Source organism: Hakea prostrata, chromosome 9 (assembly GCF_041222555.1).
Source record: "Hakea prostrata isolate BN-2017 chromosome 9, UWA_Hpros_2, whole genome shotgun sequence".
Lineage (NCBI taxonomy): Eukaryota > Viridiplantae > Streptophyta > Magnoliopsida > Proteales > Proteaceae > Hakea > Hakea prostrata.
In genome coordinates, this window is record NC_142608.1 from 62,320,266 (window position 1) to 62,340,898 (window position 20,633).

The following is a 20,633-nucleotide window of genomic DNA, read 5'->3' on the forward strand; positions in this document are numbered from 1 at the left end:
TGCAACAACTTCATTTCGAAATACTCCTCCACTGCCAGACCTTCCTGGATTGCCTAAAAAAGACCCATCGATATTTAGTTTAACCCAACATGCAGCAGGAGGACACCAAAAAATTTCTTGTGAAGGAGCAGCACTAAAGACAGAGAAGTGAAGGCTCAATCTTCTTGCATCCGAAAAAATGGTAGGAGTTACTTTTCTCCCATCCATTTTAAAGCCAAACTGTACTAAGTCTGAAAAAATTAAACCCATCACCTCATCAGTCCTGAAATTTAAATTTTCAAACCGGATTTTATTGCGGACCATCCAAAGAAAGTATAAAAGCAAACATCATCCATTAATCCAAGCAGTCTGTAAAGGAGACTGTGAAGCCTGGTGTTTCCAAGCCTTGAACGACTCTACAATCGAATCTTTTACTGTCCAACTATAACCAAACTTTGCGCAAAAGCTCCTCCACATCCACGTGAAAATGAACAGTGAAGAAAGAGATGTCCTATGTCCTCTGAAGCTTTACCACATAGATTACAATGAGAGGCCAGCATAATCCCTTTCCGAGTCAACAAAGAATCAACAGGTAACCTATCATGAAAAAGTCTCCAACAGAAAACTTGTTGTCTAGGATGCAAAGAAGTCTTCCAAATACTTTTAGCCCATTCCAGTTGTTCTCCTTTTCTACGATAGAGATCCCATGCCGATTGAAAACTAAACTCTCCCCCCACCGAACCTTGCCAATGACAAACATCAACAAAACTAGCACAAGGAACAGGATATAACATAATAAGAGATTACCTCTTAAAATTTGGCATTGGCCACTGATGGAAATCTCCACTCCCTTTGATGTAAACAATCTACAACAGTCAATTTCAAATGACCCTCTAGATCTAGAGGAATACCAATATAGTCTACAATGGTAAAATTCCCCAACCACCTGTCAAACCAGAAATTTATATTCTGACCATCTCCAACTACCACCTTTCATTAGCTTGAACAAAACCCCAAACCTTCATCAATCCCAACATCAAAGATGACTGCTGCCCAGAAATCTTTAAATTTCCCCTTTTGTCCACCATCTTCCCCTTTAAAAATTGAGCAAAACCATAGTGTTTATGTTTAATTGTCCAAGCCAACTTGCATAAGGAAGCAAAATTGACATCTCTTAATCTCCGAAAACCCAAACCACCCTCACATTTTGGAGTACATAGTTTTGCCTAAGACACTGTAACCTTCTTCACAGCCTCTATACTCCTTGTCCAAATGAAGTTATGCATCCAAGCGTCTGCTTGAGAAATAATAGAGCTAGACCACCAGTACATTGAAAAATTATGAGTCGGCATGCTAGAAATAACTAAACGTACCAACTCCACTCTACCTGCCAAAGATAACAGCTTTCCACACCACCCTTGTAGCCGATTCTTAATCTTGTCTAAAACTTACAGCAATCGGACACGAGTAACTCTTCCTTTAAAAATATCTACCCCCAGATATCGAGTAGGAAAGAGAGCAATTGGGATATTTAATATGTCCACAATTTTTTGTTTCCGACTAGGAGGCACACGTCCAAGAAAAAGCTTACTCTTCTCCAAACTGATATGTTGACCCGAAAATTCTTAATACTTCGATAAGAAAATTTTCAAAGCTTTAACATAACATAAAGAAGCATTTGAATAAAAAAAAATCATCAGCATACATCAGTACGGAAGGAACTTCTATTCCCCTGAGACCTGGCAAAGTTCTCAATCTACAAGCAACTATCAAAGAATGAAGGCCCCTGCATAGTATCTCTTCTGCAAGAAGAAAAAGAAGAGGAGATAAAGGGTCCCCTTGCCGAAGCCCTTTCTCAACTCCAAAGAATCCAACTGGTCCCCCATTCAATAAAACTGAGATTCTAGTAGACTGAAGCATCTCATGAATCCAACCAACCCATCTATTTGAAAATCCGAAAGCCTTCAAGACCAAGAATAAAAACTCCCATGATAGAGTATCATAAGCCTTCATAATATCAATCTTAATTCTCATCCCTCCCCCTCTAACAGAAGAATGTAAAATATTTGTAAGTTCAAAAGCTACAGCAATATTTTCAGAAATCATCTTACCTTTCTGGAAAGCTCCTTGTTCCTCAGAAATAAGCTTAGGCAAAAGAGGACTCAGCCGAGAAGCCATTATCTTTAACAATGCTTTGCAAAAAAAATTCTCCATACATAGAGGCCGAAATTTGTCCAGTGTAGCTGCATTCTCCACCTTGGGAATTAAAGTGAGGAAACAATTATTTACCCCTTTTGGAAGTTTCCCTTTTCGAAAGAAGGATCGAACTGCAGCCCCAAAATCGATTGAAACAATATCCCAGCATTTGCGGAAAAAACTTCCCGGAAAGCCATATGGTCCTGGAGAACTGTCATGATCTAGGTCCCATACCACTCATTTGATCTCCCCATTAGAGGGCAAACCTTCAAGTAATAAACAATCATCATCCATCAGCACTTTTGGAATCACAGACAACAACTCTGGGTGTCCCAAGTAGGAACCAATTTTATGATAGTTTTCAAAGTAAGTCACCACATAATCCTTCAGTTCAACCAAACTTGATGTCCAAGTGTCATCCATTCTTCACAAAGATTTAATAGAGTTTATTCCTTCTAAGTTTAGTAGAGATGGAAAATTTTTGAATTTCTATCTCCCTCCCTCAACCACCTGACCTTTGCTTTCTGCCAAAGAAGAGAGTCCAGACGATCCATTGCTTGTATAAGTTTTGACTTCAAGGAAGCCTCTTGATCAAAATATTCATCTGTCATATCAAGTTGATCAATATTAGTTTGAAATGATGCTAGATCTTTCTCCGCTTGCTGTACTTCAATAAAAAGATTAGGAAAGGTCATTTTTTCCCCCAAGCTTTAAGACACTGCTTACCATTCTTCAATCTCTGTGCTAGTACAAAAATGGGATCACCAACAACTGGTTCCACCCAAGCCAAACGAACCACCTCCAAAAAAGAATCGTCAGTCATCCAAAAATTATTAAACCTGAAAGGAGAGTTTACTGGTTTGACACCTTTGTCAACAAACACACAAATCGGAGAGTGATTTGACAAGTGTGTCGGAAGAGTGATCTGTTTAGAATCACCAAACAACTCTAACCATCTGGCATTGAAGAAACTTCTATCAAGAACCAAACGAATATTACCAACTTTGCGTTGGTTTGACCATGTAAATTTCCTTCCCGAAGATGGAACTTCAAAAAGCTCACAAGCATCAATGGTAGCCTGAAAATCAACTGCTGCACCCAGCTGGAATCTGCTCGAACCCCTCCTTTCAGACACCCGTAACGCTGCATTAAAGTCCCCCATAACAAAAAATGGTAAGCTGGACAAAGGGAGAGCAATAAGATCCTCCTAAAGCCGTCTGCGATCAGATCTATCACAACAAGCAGGAACCACTGATAGACCAAATTGCACACCTTGCCACTTGAATTGAAGAGAGAGTTGTTGGTTAGATGAAGAGAGAACATAGGGCCGTTGCAACTCCAAAGATTTGGAACTTTCTCCTGCCGAAAATTATACACAAAATTAGAAGAATATCCCAATCTATTAATAAAGAGAATTGGGCACTTATTGACATCCACTTTGGGTTCAGCGACACAAAAAATGTCTGGTTGATGAGTCATTAACAACATTTTAAGGGCCCTCCTACCAGACGCATCACCAATGCCGTCAATATTTCAAAAGAAAAGCTTCATATCAACAGTTACAAAGCAGCACTTTTCTCTCCCAATGAGAGGCTCTTATTTACTGTAGAGACTTTCCCTAAAGTAGCATCTACCTTCTTGAATTCCTCTGCCAACAAACCCTTTTTACTTGTAGCCACTTTCTTCACTGCATGAGCCTTCTTAGGACGACCAGGCTTCCGACGAGGAGAGCCTTCATCCCTCATTGAGATAGAAGACGAAGGAGGAGGAACAACTTCCAATTGTAGTGTTCCATCATTTTCAAATCTGGCCGAACTCTTTTGGGCCCCACTAGAGTCCAACGCATTCTCCCTAGTTGCCACGTCAGCCCCTAAGGAATTCTCTCTAAAATACATTCCTTCCTTGGTCGAACCTCTTAGTGCATTTACAACATTGGGTCCCACCAATGAATCCCCCAAATTAAGGTTTTCAAGTTGAATAGAACTCTTATCCGCAAAAAAAAGGAATTAGAAGCCGCCATCTGTGGGAATCGAACCCACGACCACGTGAAAAATAGGGATGGCATTGAAAAAGGGGTGAAAAGAGTTGTTTCATCAAAAAGATTTCTTATTCACTGCGTCTGCCGGGAGTGGAACCCGGGTCTATTGCTTGGAAGGCAATTATCCTAACCGTTGGACTACAAACGCTGTTGCAAAAAATGTAGAAAATGTCCAGATTGATAACTCTTTTTAGCATCAATTATCTTTCTCACTTGTGAAAAATTTTCATTATTTTAAATTGTTTGGTATTTATTGTCAAATATTTTATTTAAAATAATAAAAAAGCCTCCAAAATCCATAATAGACTTTTATTCTTTCACTAGGGCCGTAAGGTTCTCTTGCAAGTTGCAATATATTTATTCTAAATGTTTAAGATATAACTATAAGAAGGGAAATTTTTTCAGATGGTGATATTTAAAAAAAAAAATTACTCAATAAAATATTTAAGAGGATTTACTTAAATGGATCTTACTTTTTGAAAATAATTATAAAATCCAAAATTGTGTCATAATTTTTTTTTCAATTAATATTCTACCATGAACTATCTAAATAATCGTTAAATAAACTAAGAAAAATGCTTACCAAATCCTTCAATCTATTGGTAATTTTAGGGTAGACAATATCTTGTCTTTTGTAACTTTCATTTTTTCTATTATTAGTAATTTCATCTGTTGTAATGAAAAACTTGAAGATAATTGGGATAGTTCATGTTAGAATATTAGTGAGGTAAAAAAAATTATCTTAAAATTTGAGATTTGATAATTATTTTTAAAAATAGAACTCATTTGAATAAACATTTTTTTTTTTAAATATCTTGTTGAGTAAATTTTTTTTTAAAGTGACCATCTTGGAATTTTCTTATAAGAAACTGACAAGAAAATAATTAATTAAAATTCAATAAAAAAAAATACAAAGGATTGATCATAGAGCATTAGAGTATGTCCAACTGACTTTGCGTGCTAGCTCAACAAGAAATATAAATAATCAAATATATATAAATAAAAAATGTAATTAAGTAATAAGAATGCTGGGAATCCTGGGAAAAGTAAGCACGGATGCATGTGAGTTGCTCTACTTTGCTGAACATCTATGATTACTGGCTATTCATACGCGTTTTCCTTTTCTCAGGCTCAGATCTGAAGTCACCTCCGTGTGAATGGTTAAATTACAAGCTCTCAATTCATTTCACTACTTAAAACATGTTCTACTCTTGACCTTCTACATTGTCGTTTTCACTTTTCCCCTTCAGTTTTCCTAAAATCACTCCTCATCTACTGGTGTATATACAGGTCTTCAGGCACACAGCACAGTAACCTAGAAGGGAAGCAACTATTCAAACTTCAGATCTGAGCCACTGCCGCATGAGGAGATGACAACAGCCACGGCTGCACTGTTGCATTTACAAGGAGAGAATGAGTGAGGAACCGTTTTTGAATTTTCGAGCTGATAACTGATCCGGACCAATTCAGAATAAGTAAGGAATCATCTTCAAGTTTATCAGCTACCCCAGTAGATCTAGAATATTTCATAAGGAGATATTTTAAACCATGCTTGTTGGCTCCATTTTCTATTTAAGTGCTTGAGGCAAGCGTGTAAAGATTCCTGATTATCGAGGTGTGTACCACTTAGCGATGCTAATTGAGAAAAAAATAATAAGAACCTTGGGAAGCACCATAATATGCAAGTGAATGGTTTGTGTAGCATTAATTTCTATGGATCCAATCAGTGGATCAGATTAAGTAATAAGAATGGTGGGAACTTTTATAATTAGCTGTTTAGCTGTTGGAAGCGTCCAAATCAGTAGTTAAGATTCTCTTGCAAGTTGCAATAGATTTATTCTAAATGTTTAAAATATAATTATAAAAAAATGATTATTTAGAATTCAATAAAAATACAAAGGATTCTTTTGATAAAATAGCATTAGTGCATACCCAACTAAATTTGCGTGTTCAACGAGAAATATAAATAAATAAAAAATATAATTAAGTAATAAGAATGGTGGGAACTCCTAGGAAAACTAAGCACGGATGCATCATGCATTCGAGTTGCTCTACTTTGCTTGAAGATTTATGATTACTGGCTATTCACTCGCATTTTCCTTTTCAGAGGTTCAGATCTGAAGTTTACAGAGTTCTTACCAGTTTTCCTATTCTCAATCAAGCAATCAGTTTCATAATGGCTTCATCTTCTCAACAAACCTCTTCTTCTGATTTCAGTTATGAAGTGTTCTTGAGCTTTCATGGCAACGATGTTCGTACTGGTTTTGCCGATCACCTCTACCATGCTTTAGATAGAGTCGGAATTCGAACATTTAGGGATGCTGAAGAATTGGAGCCGGGAAAAGAGATTGCTTCGAATTTACTTGCGGCAATCAACAATCTCCATTCCCATTTTCTCAATGAACTATGGGTGTAGCAAATGGTGCCTTAATGAGCTTAAGGAGATATCTGAATGCAGAAGAACAAGGAGCCAGATTGTATTGCCCATTTTCTACAAAATTGAACCGACGAACGTGCGAAACCAGACTGGGGAATATGCAAAGGCCTTCGATGACGAACACCCAAAAAAATTCAACAAGAAAACAGTGCAAGAGTGGTGAGATGTCCTGCAAGAGATAGGGAAATTGGATGGACGACATGTAAAGGAAAGCTTGTAAGTGCAATACTTTCATTTTGTTAAATTCTATATATTCCTCTCATATGAATTTATAATAAGGTTGGTCAACATGGGGTTTAGATCGATGAATGAAGAATAATCTGGGTTTAGAGTTACCCGAGAAAGAATTTTAGGGCTAAGAGACAAAAATATGTGAAATATTATATATAATTTTTCCTTACCCTATTTGCTATTCTTTTTTATCTTTGTGAAGAATTTTGATGAAAAATAAATGCCATGATCGAATCACATAATGGAACTTGCATAATATAAATCAATTCACATAATGGAACTTGCATAATCTAAATCAATTCACATAATTCACTTCTTTTCCTTATGAAGGTTATCAATCACCCTATGTATTTATCATCGTCTTGTTTGAATTATACAGGCATGAAGGGGCTTTAGTAAAAGAAATTGTTACAATAGTTTCAAATGAATTGAACAAGAGACTTGTGCATGTTGCTGACGACCTAGTTGGAATCAAATCTCATATAGAAAAAGTGGTGGAACTATTAGAGATTACATCTAAGGTCACAAAAATTGTGGGGATCTATGGTTTCGGAGGCATTGGGAAGACAACCATTGCTAGGGCTGTCTCGAATAAAGTCCTTAATGAATTTGAAGAATATGCATTCATTGAAGATGTTCGAGAGAATGCTAGAAAATTTGGGATTCACTATCTACAAGACAAGCTTCTCACAACTATCCTAAAAGATGGGAGTCCAAATATTATTGATGTGGATAGTGGAATTAAAATGATCAAGCAAAGATTATGCACGAAGAAAGTTCTGCTCATTCTTGATGATGTGGATCAAGATATTCACACAGAGTCTTTAATTGGAGATGGTGGATGGTTTCGTCCGGGAAGCAAGATCATTATTACAAGTAGGGATAAGGATATTTTAACTTTCCAAAATGCTGCAATTTATGAGCCCAAAATAATGAATTTCCATCATTCTCTCAAACTTTTTAGCCGTTATGCATTTAAAAGTGACCAGCCACTAGAAGATTATTTGGATCTTTCAAAAGCAATGGTAAATATTGTTGGAAGGCTTCCCTTGGCTCTTAAAGTTATAGGTTCATCTTTATTTTCGAAGAAGAAATTAGTATGGGAAGGCACGTTGAAGAAGTTGGGTAAGGTTCCCAACAATGATGTTATGGAGAGGTTGAAAATAAGTTACGATGGATTGGAACATGAAGAACAACAAATGTTTCTTGATACTGCATGTTTCTTTATCGGCATGAAAATGAATATTGTGTGTTATATATGGGAAAGCTGTGATTTTTTCCCTCAAAAAGGTCTTGATGTTCTTTGTGCAAAGTCTTTGATAACGATTAATGAAAATGATGAACTGAGGATGCATGATGTGCTTCGAGATCTTGGGAGAGGCATTGTTTATCGAGAGAGTACAAAGCCGGAAGAACATAGTCGAATATGGTGTAAAGAGGAAGTCTTGGATGTACTTGTTGGACGGAAGGTATGTATTCAATGCATATTGTTATTTTGCGACAATTGTGTGAATCAGTTATTTGAGGGCTTTACTAATTTTGGGGGTGGGCCTTGTTAGAATAATTTAATTTTAACATTTAAATTGGAAGTCATTTCTTTTGCAGGGAACAAACAAGTGTTTAGGACTCACTATTGACTTCAAATGTGAATCAAATGATGAACGTTCGATCATTAAGGGCCTTGATGCAATGACTGAATTAAGATTACTCAAACTTGATGGTACACAAATCTTGGGTAAGTGTAGAAATTCCTTTTCAGAATTGAGATGGCTTAGTTGGAAAGGATGCTTTAACTCTTCTTCAGAACTAAGACAATTTAGTTGGAGAGGATTTTCTAGACGATTTGCACTAACAAACTTTTGTCCAAGAAAACTAGTTGTTCTTGATCTATCATACAGTCAGATCACTGAGGGTTGGATTGGTTGGGACTATATCAAGGTTTCTCTCTACCACTCTTTTCTATTTAATTTTTTGAATTTTCAAGCAAGCATTAAAAGGAAAATAAATTTTGAATTTTCTTTCTTTCAATTACTATTTTGCAGATGGCAGAAAAACTGAAAGTTTTGAAACTCGAGTCTTGCAACATACTATGTGGCACACCTGACTTTTCAGGAAATCCACTTTTGGAGGTATTGAGTCTGGCAGATTGTAAAAATTTGATTAGAGTCGACCCATCTATTGGTCATCTCAAGAATTTGGTCACTTTAGATATGAAGAACTGCAAAAAGGTGGAACATCTCCCAATCTGTGAGTTGACATCTCTTGAGACACTCATTCTATTTGGGTGTAGGTCTTTGAACATGGGACCGGATACATTGGATCAAATGACATCCTTGCCAACGCTGGACATAAGTTGCGTATGCGAGGTCCTAAGTCTTCCATCAAGCTTGACTAGAGTTAGTTTTGCTTATTGTAGTTTGCTTCAAGATATTCCTAATTATTCCCCACGTTTGACCACCCTAAAATTCAGTTGGTGCGACTCACTTCAAAACATAATGTTAGGTTCCCTTTCAAGTTTGACCAGATTGTCAGCTGAACATTGCTATTCAGTTAGACACGTATCGGATCTTCCGTCAAGTTTGAGAAGCCTATATGTTTTCCTTTGCCCTTCATTGGTAAAGCTATCGATTGCATCAGGAGGACGCTTGAGAAATCTAGAGACATTAAAACTTAAATCTTGCAAGAGCCTAGAAGAGATCAAAGGTGCCGACGACGAATTGGAGTGTTTGGAGCAGTTTGAAATCATCGGCTGTACGTCATTGAAAAAGTTACCCAAATTGAGTTCTTCCAAAGAACTGCTGTGCATAAACATCTCTAGGACTGACATCTCAAGTTTTGAAGGTGAAGGGATGGATTCTCTTGAGGAGTTGAAGATAGGGGATTGCCATTCGCTTAAGAAAATACCACACATGAGGGACTCGAAACAGCTGAGGGAACTACACATTCAGTTCTGCCGAAACTTAACAGAGATTGAGCGCCTTGAGGGCTATGAATCCTTACAAAAATTATATATTGAAGATGCCCCATCATTGAGAATGTTACCGGATGATATCTCAACTTTGAAGAACTTGAGGACTTTACATATCTTTAAATGTCGCTCGATGGAAATATTACCCGATCTTTCTAACTTAAAAGAGCTGAGGGAATTGCATATTTTTATGTGCAACAAGTTATCGGAGATTCGAGGCCTTGACAGATTGGAGTCCTTGCAAGCACTAAATCTGAGATTTTGCGAGAAATTGGAAATATTTCCGGATCTTTCCAACTTGAAAAAGTTATGGTATTTAAAAATCGAGGTATTTCACAAGTTATCCCAAATTCTTGGACTCCACACGTTAGAGTCCTTGCAACACTTGGAAATAAATTACTGCTCCAATCTAGTTCAGATTCACGATCTTGCCCAATTGAGAAGCTTAAAGAGTCTGCACATTGATGGTTGTTCCTCCTTGGAAACATTACCAGATCTTTCAAACTTGAAGGAGTTGCAGACTATATGGATTCGAGCATGTCACAAGTTACCTAAAATTCCTGGCCTCGACGGATTGAAGTGCTTGGAAGATTTTGAAATATGTTCGTGCGACAATCTAATTGAGATTCATGGTCTTGAAAGATTAAAAAGCTTAAAGACTCTGCGCATTAAGTGGTGCCCCCTCCTTGAAAAGCTTACCAAAAGCTTTGAAGAACTTGAAGACGGTATCTATTGAAGGATGCAAGCACCTACCTGATATTGATTGAACGTCCGTCCAGGAAGGTAAAACAACAGTTCGTCTGTTATTCTTTGTTTTGAGCAATCAATTTGCATTATGTTCCTTTTGATTTTTGGTAAGGATTTGCCTTATATCATGCACGTACAAGTTTTTCAAAAGAAAGACTCCCCATTTATAGAATAAGTTTGTAGGCTCCACCTGTTTCCATGTATAAAAATATTTTTAAAAAAGGGGGGGGGAAATGAAAATTTTCAATGACTAAAAAAGATGGGGGCACCACCCCAATTCATGCTTATGCTAGAATGAATGAGGAGTATTAGAGCAAGGCAAAATGGTTTTATGACAAATCTACTACATAAATTGGAGTTTTGTGAAGACAACATCAAATTTCAGCAAGGTGATACTAATAAGTTTTGCATGGCTTTATTCCACTTAGAATCTTGCATCTCACACTTTAGTTCATTGACAGGAAATGAAGGAACAGGAAATGAAGGAACAGAAATATTTGAAATGAAAAGTCTCCAAACTGTCTTGATGTTGGTGAAGCTGCAAATGATGACAACTCTGGTTTTCAAGAATCCTAAAATGTAAATGGGCATCTTCCAAACTTCCCGTGGTATACAATTCTAATCAAGGTTATTCCCTCTAGTCCTAGTTTTTGATATATAAGGTTAGGATGCTCCCATGAAATCTCATTACATATAAATTGTACAGGAGAAGAAATGAGGGAACAGAAATAACGTACTCATTGGTGATGATCAATGTGAGGAACGACAGATCGAAATGCATAAGGTTGTTCTAGTTAATTTTAGGCTACATCTTGGGGATGTTTCTTCTATTCATTAGTTGCCAGTTGTGAAGTGTGGGAAGTTTGTTCACATCCTTTCTATGGAGGATACAATTGAGGAGTAACTTGGGAACCTGTTCGATTTGTTCATGAAGTTTAAATGCTTTACAATGCTTTTGTATAGTTTGATTCCTTTTTCTCCACATTTTCTTATGTTAACATTTGAAGTTTAAATGCTTTACAATACTTTTGTATAGTTTAATTCCTTTATCACTGTAACATTTTTATATAGGTGGCACTGTAAATCACTAGTGTTTCTTTTTGTTTGATCAGCATATATACTGGAGTTGTATTGATCTGTGAGGAAGGGGATCTATTGCTTGTTACAGAGGTCTATGAAGTGTTCAATTCAAGGTAATTTTGGCAAAACCCTGTTAGATTATATGATGTAGTTGCACTCCTACATAAATAAATCATTTCTTTTCTTTTTTGGGGGGGGGTTGGGGGGGGGGGGGGGGAACCTATCAAACAAGAGCATGAAAAGTGACATGGGCATGAGATCAATTCAATGTAATTCAGTCTGATCTTTTATTATTGTTGGGAGCTTTTATTTCATCATGGGATTAGTTTTATGTACCACATAACCCAGATGCCAAAATCTGAGTAACTTCTTTGAAGACTATCCATTATTGGGTGTTGGGAGTGAGTTTGCCAGTAAGCCATAACTGAGGCTTCTGAGATTCAGTTGGAACTAGCCTTGAAAAAGCAAGCAACTGAGTTTTACAGTCTCTAGGAAAGGTATTGATATATATATACAGCAACTCAATCTGGTAGTTGGGTAGGAAAAACTGGATAAAATAAATGACTCATTGTAATGAGAATGAAGTGTGTTTAAGCCAGACTAGTCAGCAGTTTGGTCTTCTCAGCTGAGCCAATATATCCTTTCTGTATCCTTAATTTTACTCCACCAAAATTGCCTTTTAAGGTGATTCATCTCACTAGCATCACATCCTTATCTGGGCGTGGAACTCAGCACATGTTAGAAAAAGGAGCTAATACTGTATGACCATTCAAGCTACAGGACCTTTTAGTTTTAATGGCAGTTGTACTGTGAAACACTTCTAGATTCTTTACTCATCACAGTGAAAAGCAGTCAATACATTGAAATTCATTGTGAGTTTCAATAACCCTATTTAGTAACTCTACTAATTTTTTCTTTTTCCATGTTCACATGTTTCGCAGGAGGGGGACAGTTTTCGTAGTGAGGAACTAAACCACAAGAGTAAGGTTGGGGCAGCTGTTGTTAGGGTATGTCTTGGAGATGTGAAGTACAGGAAGCCTATTCAAATCCTTCCTATTAAGGATACAATTAAGGCATGACCCAGGAACCTCTTGGATGTGTATTTGACGTGTAGATGCTTTACAATGCTTTTAAAATGTTTGATTTCCTTTTATCCCCACATTTTGTTTTTCTTAGTATATTTTTACAAGTGCTAATATAAATTACTGGTGTTTATTCTTGTCTAAACAGCAAATTTCCTGAAATAATACCAACTTGTGAGGGGGAGTAATCTATTCCTTGTTAGGGAGGTATATGAAGTGTTAACTTCCAAGTAATTGAGACAGAACCTGCTGAATATTGTGTTGCTGCACTAAACACAGAAATCTTCTGTGAGAGGGAACCTATCAAACAATAGAACGAAGAGTTACTAAATGAGGTTAGCCTTTCTCCAAATTTGAGTTGTTTCTTAACCCTTTTTTGTGACTATATTAAGATCACAGTATAATGTTTTTACTTCTTTATTTTTTTTTTAAATCAAGCTTGTTCCTATGTATTTGTTTAAAGTTGAAGTGAAGATTGTTATTAGTGATGCACCTAATCTTCCAAAAAATTTAACTATTGGTTTCAAGTTTTCTTGTCTTTCTGTCTAGCATTTATGTGGGTTTGTCATACAGTGTTTTGAATTTTGAATCATATTTTCAAAACCAGACCATTCATCAGGCCTGTTTAGTTTAAGAGAAATTACACCAAAACCTTGTGTTTTCTGTTGAATAAACATTTTCCCCAATACTTTCAACATTGTACCTTGAGTAAATACCCAGAATTCTACAGACAGAGTAGGTGAGTGGTGTTTCAGTTCAATTAAAATTGTTGAGGGTACCAAAGTAAAAATGGAATAGATTCTGGAGACCCTATCTAAGTAAAGAGTAGTACTCTGATTGAGTCAAGTATGAACCTGGTTTTAGTATGATTATAACGCTATGGATTATGGATTATATTCAAATGGATTTGATTAAATGACCAAAGTGATATCACCTGCCTCTGTTATGCTCCTTATTATGTACTGTGACTACTTTTTTGTTATTAGTTGGATGATCTATTGTGAAATTTTTTTTTTTCTTTTTTTCTTTTTCGATGTTGGCTTTCTACAATAATTGGGAATTGAGGATGATTCAACAAATTGTGATTTTCCTGTAGGTATTGGGAGGAACTCCAACTAGAGGCACCTATGCTCAATTGTTTAGAATTGAAGTTCCAGTGATTAACAGGTAATCTCATCACCTCCATGTGAATTGTTAAATAACAAGCTCTCAACTCATTTCACTAGTTAAACATGTTCTCTTCTTGACCCTCTACATTGTCGTTTTCACTTTTCTCCTTCAGTGTCCCTGAAGTTGCTCCTTATCTGCTGGTGTATATACAGGTCTTCAGGCACACAGCAGACTTACCTGGAAGGGAAGCCACAATCAAACTTCAACACCAATTCCACTTTCTCCATAAATGATCTAATGTTTGAACTGTTTGCAATGAGCTGTTGGGAAAAAGGCCGATAGACGGTTCACTATTTTCCCTCCTGTGTAAAAGATCGACAGAGAAAAACAATACAAAAATGTATTCGTGAATAGTGCCTGTGTGAATAGTGTTGTGAATAGTGTCGGTGTGGGGCCCACGTGAATAGTACTTGTATGGGACCCACGTGAAATATAACGAAGGAAATAATCACAAAGGAAGCACCAACACAACAATATACGTGGTTCGGCTTTGCCTACATCCACGGGCGTAATGGGACCTTCACTATGAGAGAGTTGAAATACAACACTTGTACAATGCTTGGATTTACAACCAAACCCAACCCTGTATCCAAAACCGGATACCCCTGTACACCCTCTCTCAACTCACACTCTCAACTCTAGAAGAGTGTTCCCACACTTGGCTTTCCTTCACTTAGCTTACCTCTCACTTGGCTTGCTTGCCTCTCTACACTTCTCTGCTATCAAGCAAACCTCCCCACCCCTATTTATAGTTGGAGAGGAGAAGGAAGAATGGACGTTGCCTTATCTCCCTTGCCATTTTGTCAAAGGACTTACCGTCCATATTAATGGAGTTGTCTCCAAAGGATTAGAGATTAGGAGAGAGAGAGAGAAGGAGAGATTTCCTCTCTCACTTGGAAAAATATAGTGGCTGAGAGGAAATCATTTCCCATATGTTTGTCAACAAAGATGATCCCTCCATTAATGAGGAGGACTTTACAAACTCCCCCTCCGACTCATATGGAGGGACAGATCATGCCTGCCGTGTTGCTGTAGTAGTTATGTTTGCCCTTTGGTAGTGCCTTTGTCATCATATCCGCTCCATTTTTGTCAGTGTGGATTTTCTCAATCTGCAACTGCTTCCGTTCCAGTACATCTCGTATCCAATGATACCTTACATGGATGTGTTTGGATTTATAATGCAAACTCGGATTCTTACTTATGTGAATTGCACTTTGGCTGTCGCAGTGAATGACATACTTTTCTTGTTTCAGACCGAGTTCTTGAGTGAATTGCTTCATCCATAGCATCTCCTTACATGCTTCAATAACAACGATGTACTCTGCTTCGGTAGATGACAAAGCCACACATTTTTGCAACTTAGATTGCCATGACACTGCTCCCCCTGCAAAGGTAACTAGGTATCATGATGTGGATTTCCTGGAGTCAATGTCTCCAGCCAAATCAGTATCTGTATATGCTTGTAACATAGATGGCTGGCTTCCAAAACAAAGAGAAATGTTAGTAGTACCTTTAAGATATCTCATTATCCACTTCACTGCTTCCCAGTGTTCCTTTCCAGGATTTGATAGAAATCTACTAACAACTCCTACTGCATGTGCAATATCAGGTCTAGTACAGACCATGGCATACATTAGGCTTCCTACTGCTGATGAGTAGGGAATGCGTTTCATTTCATCCCTTTCTTCTTTAGTTGAGGGACTTTTTTCACTACTCAACTTGAAGTGACTACCAAGGGAGGTACTTACAGATTTTGCTTTGCTCATATTAAATCTTTCAAGTACCTTCTGCACATACCTTTCTTGTGATAGCCACAACTTTCTAGTTGCTCGATCACGATAAATCTTTACGCCTAAGATTTGTTGTGCAGCTCCCAAATCCTTCATGGCAAAGGACTTGCTCAATTGTGTCTTCAATCTGTCAATTTTATTGACATCTTGACCAACAATCAACATGTCATCAACATAGAGCAAAAGAATAATGAAATCTTCTTCAGAAAATTTCTTAACAAACACACAATGGTCTGATGCTGTTCTGTTATACCCATGATCCATCATGAATGAATCAAACTTCTTGTACCATTGCCTTGGTGCTTGTTTCAAGCCATACAAGCTCTTTCTTAACCTACAGACCATGTGTTCTTTACCTTTGACTTCAAAACCTTCTGGCTGCTCCATGTAAATTTCTTCCTCCAAATCTCCATGGAGAAAGACCGTCTTTACATCTAGTTGATGGATTTCCAAATCCATACTAGCAGCTAAACTTAACACCACCCGTATAGAAGACATTTTTACTACAGGTGAAAAAATTTCATCGAAGTCAATACCTTTCTTTTGCCTAAATCCCTTCACGACCAATCTTGCCTTGTACCTTGGTTGTGAGCTTTTCTCTTGGGCTTTTAGCTTAAACACCCATTTGTTCTCGAGTGCTTTCTTACCTTCAGGTAACTTTACCAGGTCATATGTGTGGTTTTTATGCAGAGAATCCATCTCTTCTTGCATAGCTTTCAACCACTCATCTTTATGCTTGCTTTCATTTGCTTCTTCAAAGCATTTTGGTTCACCTGCATTTGTTAGCATAACAAATTGATTAGGTGAATACTTGGTAGATTGACGTCGTGGCCTGGTGGATCTTCTTAACTTAGGCTCAACTGGTGGTTCGTGAGCTGGTTGCTCATTTTGTTCACCATTGGTGGGACCATCACCTTCTTGAACATCTCCCCCTTCACCTTGCACCGACGGTGAAGTGTTTGGACTAAGGTCAATTAGATCGTCATTATCTGGTTGAGGCTTCTCGATCTTATCAAAGTCTTGGATCGTTTGGTCTTCTAGAAAGACCACATCTCTGCTTCTGATCACCTTCTTGTCAATTGGATCCCATAACCTGTAACCAAACTTGTCAGTAGCATAACCCAAGAAAATACATTGTTTTGCTTTTTCATCAAGTTTGGTTCGTTCGTCTTTTGGGACGTGCACGAACAGCCCTGCAACCGAACACCTTCAAGTAGTTATAGGATACCTCCTTTCCACTCTAGACTCACTAGGAACATCTCCATTCAAGGGGGCTGATGGAGATAAGTTGATTAGATGAATAGCGGTGCGCATTGCTTCTCCCCAATAGCACCGTGCCAACTTTGCATGTGAAAGCATGCATCTTATTCTTTCAATAATGGTGTGGTTCATCCTTTCAGCTACACCATTATGTTGTGGGGTCTTTGGAACAATCTGTTCATGACGGATTCCATGCTCCTTACAGTACTCTTCAAATGCTCCACTGTACTCACCTCCATTGTCAGTACGGACACATTTAAGAGTTTTACCTATTTCTCTTTCAACAGAGGCATGAAAAGTTTTAAATACATCAAAAACTTGATCCTTAGTTTTTAATGCATATGCCCACACTTTTCTAGATGCATCATCTATGAAAGTTACAAAATACAAAGCTCCCCCAAGAGTTTTTACTTTCATAGGACCACATACATCCGAATGCACTAATTCCAAAATTTTTCTTTTTCTTTGGGAAGAAGTTCTATTAAAGGTAACACGATGTTGTTTTCCCTTTAAACAATGAACACATTGTTTTAGGTGCGTACCTTTAATGTTTGGCAGAAGATTCCCTCTTGTGAGAATTTGCATACCTTTCTCACTCAAGTGGCCAAGTCTTTGATGCCACAATTCTGCAGTGGACTCTTCCTCTGCTGCAATTACCTCTGTTTTGCATATTTGCACTTGTGTTTTGTACTATGTGCAACATTTGCTACCTCTTGCCATCACTAGAGATCCTTTGGTAAGTTTCTATTGACCATTGCCAAAATGGTTATGGTATCCCTCTTCATCTAGTTTTCCTGCAGAGATTAGATTTAAACGGAGATCTGGCACATACCTTACTTCTTTGAGAACCAATTGGCATCCGACATTTGTCTTGATGCACACATTACCTTTTCCCATGATTTTTGAAATATCATTGTTACCCATCTTTACTATACCAAAATCACCTGATTCAAAAGTAGTAAAGAATTCTTTGTAAGGGGTAACATGGAAGGATGCACCTGAATCAATGACCCAATCTGAGTCATAGCATGTAGAAGTGAGGCAAAACTCATCACTAGTTGAGACGATGATAATATCTCCATCTGAGCTGATGGCAGTGGTTTCTTTGTCTTCTTTGTCCTCACTTTGGTTCTCCATTCGTGCCTCAAGCTTTCTGCAATCTTTTTTCATATGCCCTACCATTTTACAGTAGTAGCATGTGATCTTGCTTCTTGACTTGGATCTTCCATGTGATTTCTCACGAAAATGAGGCGGTCTAGTTTTACTTCTCCCCCGCTTCTCAATGACAAGGGCTTCACTGTGAGATGAGATTGAGGATTTTCTCCTTGTCTCTTCATTCAGTAGGCTTCCAACCACTATATCCATTGTGAGCTTTCCTTCAGGAGCTGAGTTACTGAGGGATACAACTAAGGTCTCCCAACTTTCTGACAACGAACTTAACAATAACAAAGCCTGCAACTCATCATCAAGTGTCATTTTCATAGAACTGAGTTGGTTAACAATACTTTGTACCTCATTTAAGTGTGCTACCACAGAACTCCCTTCCTTGTATTTGAGATTTACAAGTCTCCTGATAAGGAATGCCTTGTTGCAAGCGGATTTTCTCTCATACAGACCTTCTAGCTTTTGCCATAGTGAATGCGCCGAACTTTCAATGGAAACGTGATGATAAACAGAATCATCTAACCATTGGCGAATGAAGCCAACGGTTTTTCGATCTAGGACTTTCCATTCTGCATCAGACATCTGCTAGGGTCTTGACGATGCACCTTCTATGGGAGCATACAAGTCTTTGCAATATAGCAAATCTTCCATCTTGGATTTCCATATCATCCAGTTGCTCCCGTTCAAGCTGATCATCCGTCCTATGGCGCTTCCCTCCATCGACATCTTTTACGAACAGTCACGCGAACCTTGCTCTGATACCACTTGTTGGGAAAAAGACCGATAGACGGTTCACTATTTTCCCTCCTGTGTAAAAGATCGACAAAGAAAAACAATACAAAAATGTATTCGTGAATAGTGCCTGTGTGAATAGTGTTGTGAATAGTGTCAGTGTGGGGCCCACGTGAATAGTACTTGTATGGGACCCACGTGAAATATAACGAAGGAAATAATCACAAAGGAAGCACCAACACAACAATATACGTGGTTCGGCTTTGCCTACATCCACGGGCGTAATGGGACCTTCACTATGAGAGAGTTGAAATACAACACTTGTACAATGCTTGGATTTACAACCAAACCCAACCCTGTATCCAAAACCGGATACCCCTGTACACCCTCTCTCAACTCACACTCTCAACTCTAGAAGAGTGTTCCCACACTTGCCTTAGCTTCACTTGGCTTGCCTCTAACTTGGCTTACCTCTCACTTGGCTTGCTTGCCTCTCAACACTTCTCTGCTATCAAGCAAACCTCCCCACCCCTATTTATAGTTGGAGAGGAGAAGGAAGAATGGACATTGCCTTATCTCCCTTGCCATTTTGTCAAAGGACTTACCGTCCATATTAATGGAGTTGTCTCCAAAGGATTTAGAGATTAGGAGAGAGAGAGAGAAGGAGAGATTTCCTCTCTCACTTAGTCAAATATAGTGGCTGAGAGGAAATCCTTTCCCATATGTTTGTCAATAAAGATGATCCCTCCATTAATGAGGAGGACTTTACATGAGCCACTGCCACATGAGGAGATGACAACAGGCAAGGCTGCATTGTGGCATCATCTTTCATTTAAAAGGAGAGAATGAGTGAGGAAACGTCTTTGAATTTCTGAGCTGATAACTGATCCGGACCAGTTCAGAGTAAGAAAGAAATCATCTTCCAGTTTATGAGCTACCCTAGCAATATCTTGGTTGGTTTATGAGATGATCACTTTCCTTTATCATACAGTCTCGATCCTGGCCAGAAGCTGCTCAAATATGTGGGTCACTGTGGATGGGGATCTCGTGAATGAGCTTTCTCCACATCAAAATATATATTTCCAGCCAGGACAGTTCTTCCTCTCATTGAAAGAACAGATTTGTTCCTTTCTTTCTAAATGTGTACATAGAGAATCCAAAAACAATGTGTGCCATAACCTCTAGATAAGCATTTTTGAAGTTCTGATGTCCATTTCCTCTCAAACTCCCTGCATTGAAATGCTGTTTATGTCTGGCATTTGTAGAAAAAAAGATGCGAGACACTTGTGACCAATATGGATTGAGTAGAAATTAGTTTGGGCCAACTACTCTTTGAAACAATGAGCAATGGACTTCCCTTTAAATTTGTACATCATCCAGCCACTGTAATATATGGAGTTGAGCACCAGCAATGAAGACTCAGCTATAATATATTGAGTCTGAGGAATGAAGATTGAGCTATAGCTGAGGAATGAAGATTGAGCTAAGTTACTAAACAACTGTAACTACTAGTTGTTTATACTAGAATTCTCATATTGAATTCAAGATCGATTTTGCTTACCATCTTCATAGTTAAGAGTTTTTTACAGGTGACCCCCAACCCTATAGGCACTCCACTTTAGTGCCAAAAATTACTGGTGGTCTACTTCAAAACAAGCTACCCACAGTTTGGGTTTGATTTTGTTAAGTCATTAATATTTTGAATGTGAAATGACCATAATGCCTTTTCGGTGTAGTGAATTGACCGAGTTACCCTCCC

General features: G+C 38.0%; 1 protein-coding gene, 1 non-coding gene and 1 pseudogene across 8 annotated transcripts; 2 read left to right on the forward strand and 1 right to left on the reverse strand.

Annotated features, from left to right (window-relative positions):
* Positions 1-4,289: 4,289 nt before the first annotated feature.
* TRNAG-UCC (transfer RNA glycine (anticodon UCC)) lies at positions 4,290-4,361 on the reverse strand. The gene has a single exon. It is a non-coding gene; the product is annotated as a tRNA-Gly (tRNA).
* Positions 4,362-6,134: 1,773 nt separating this feature from the next.
* LOC149006049 (disease resistance protein L6-like) lies at positions 6,135-10,282 on the forward strand (annotated as a pseudogene). The gene is made up of 4 exons (XR_016169967.1): positions 6,135-6,866; positions 7,261-8,350; positions 8,487-8,819; positions 8,924-10,282. The product of XR_016169967.1 is annotated as a disease resistance protein L6-like (transcript).
* A 17-nt stretch (positions 10,283-10,299) lies between these two features.
* On the forward strand, positions 10,300-14,452 carry LOC149006050 (uncharacterized). Of its 6 annotated transcripts, none has more exons than XR_016175607.1 (7): positions 10,300-10,632; positions 11,073-11,223; positions 11,303-11,380; positions 11,709-11,789; positions 12,618-13,093; positions 13,855-13,925; positions 14,081-14,452. XR_016175607.1 is itself a non-coding variant. In XM_089168945.1 (7 exons), the coding sequence occupies exons 3-7, from the start codon at positions 11,343-11,345 to the stop codon at positions 14,208-14,210; spliced, it is 375 nt and encodes a 124-aa protein (XP_089025071.1). In that variant the 5' UTR covers positions 10,300-10,632; positions 11,073-11,223; positions 11,303-11,342; the 3' UTR covers positions 14,211-14,452. The 6 variants fall into 6 exon arrangements, 2 of the variants coding, with proteins under 2 accessions (XP_089025071.1, XP_089025072.1); XR_016175608.1 differs by having other exon boundaries at positions 12,629-13,093; XR_016175609.1 differs by having other exon boundaries at positions 12,907-13,093.
* The last annotated feature ends 6,181 nt before the right edge of the window (positions 14,453-20,633 follow it).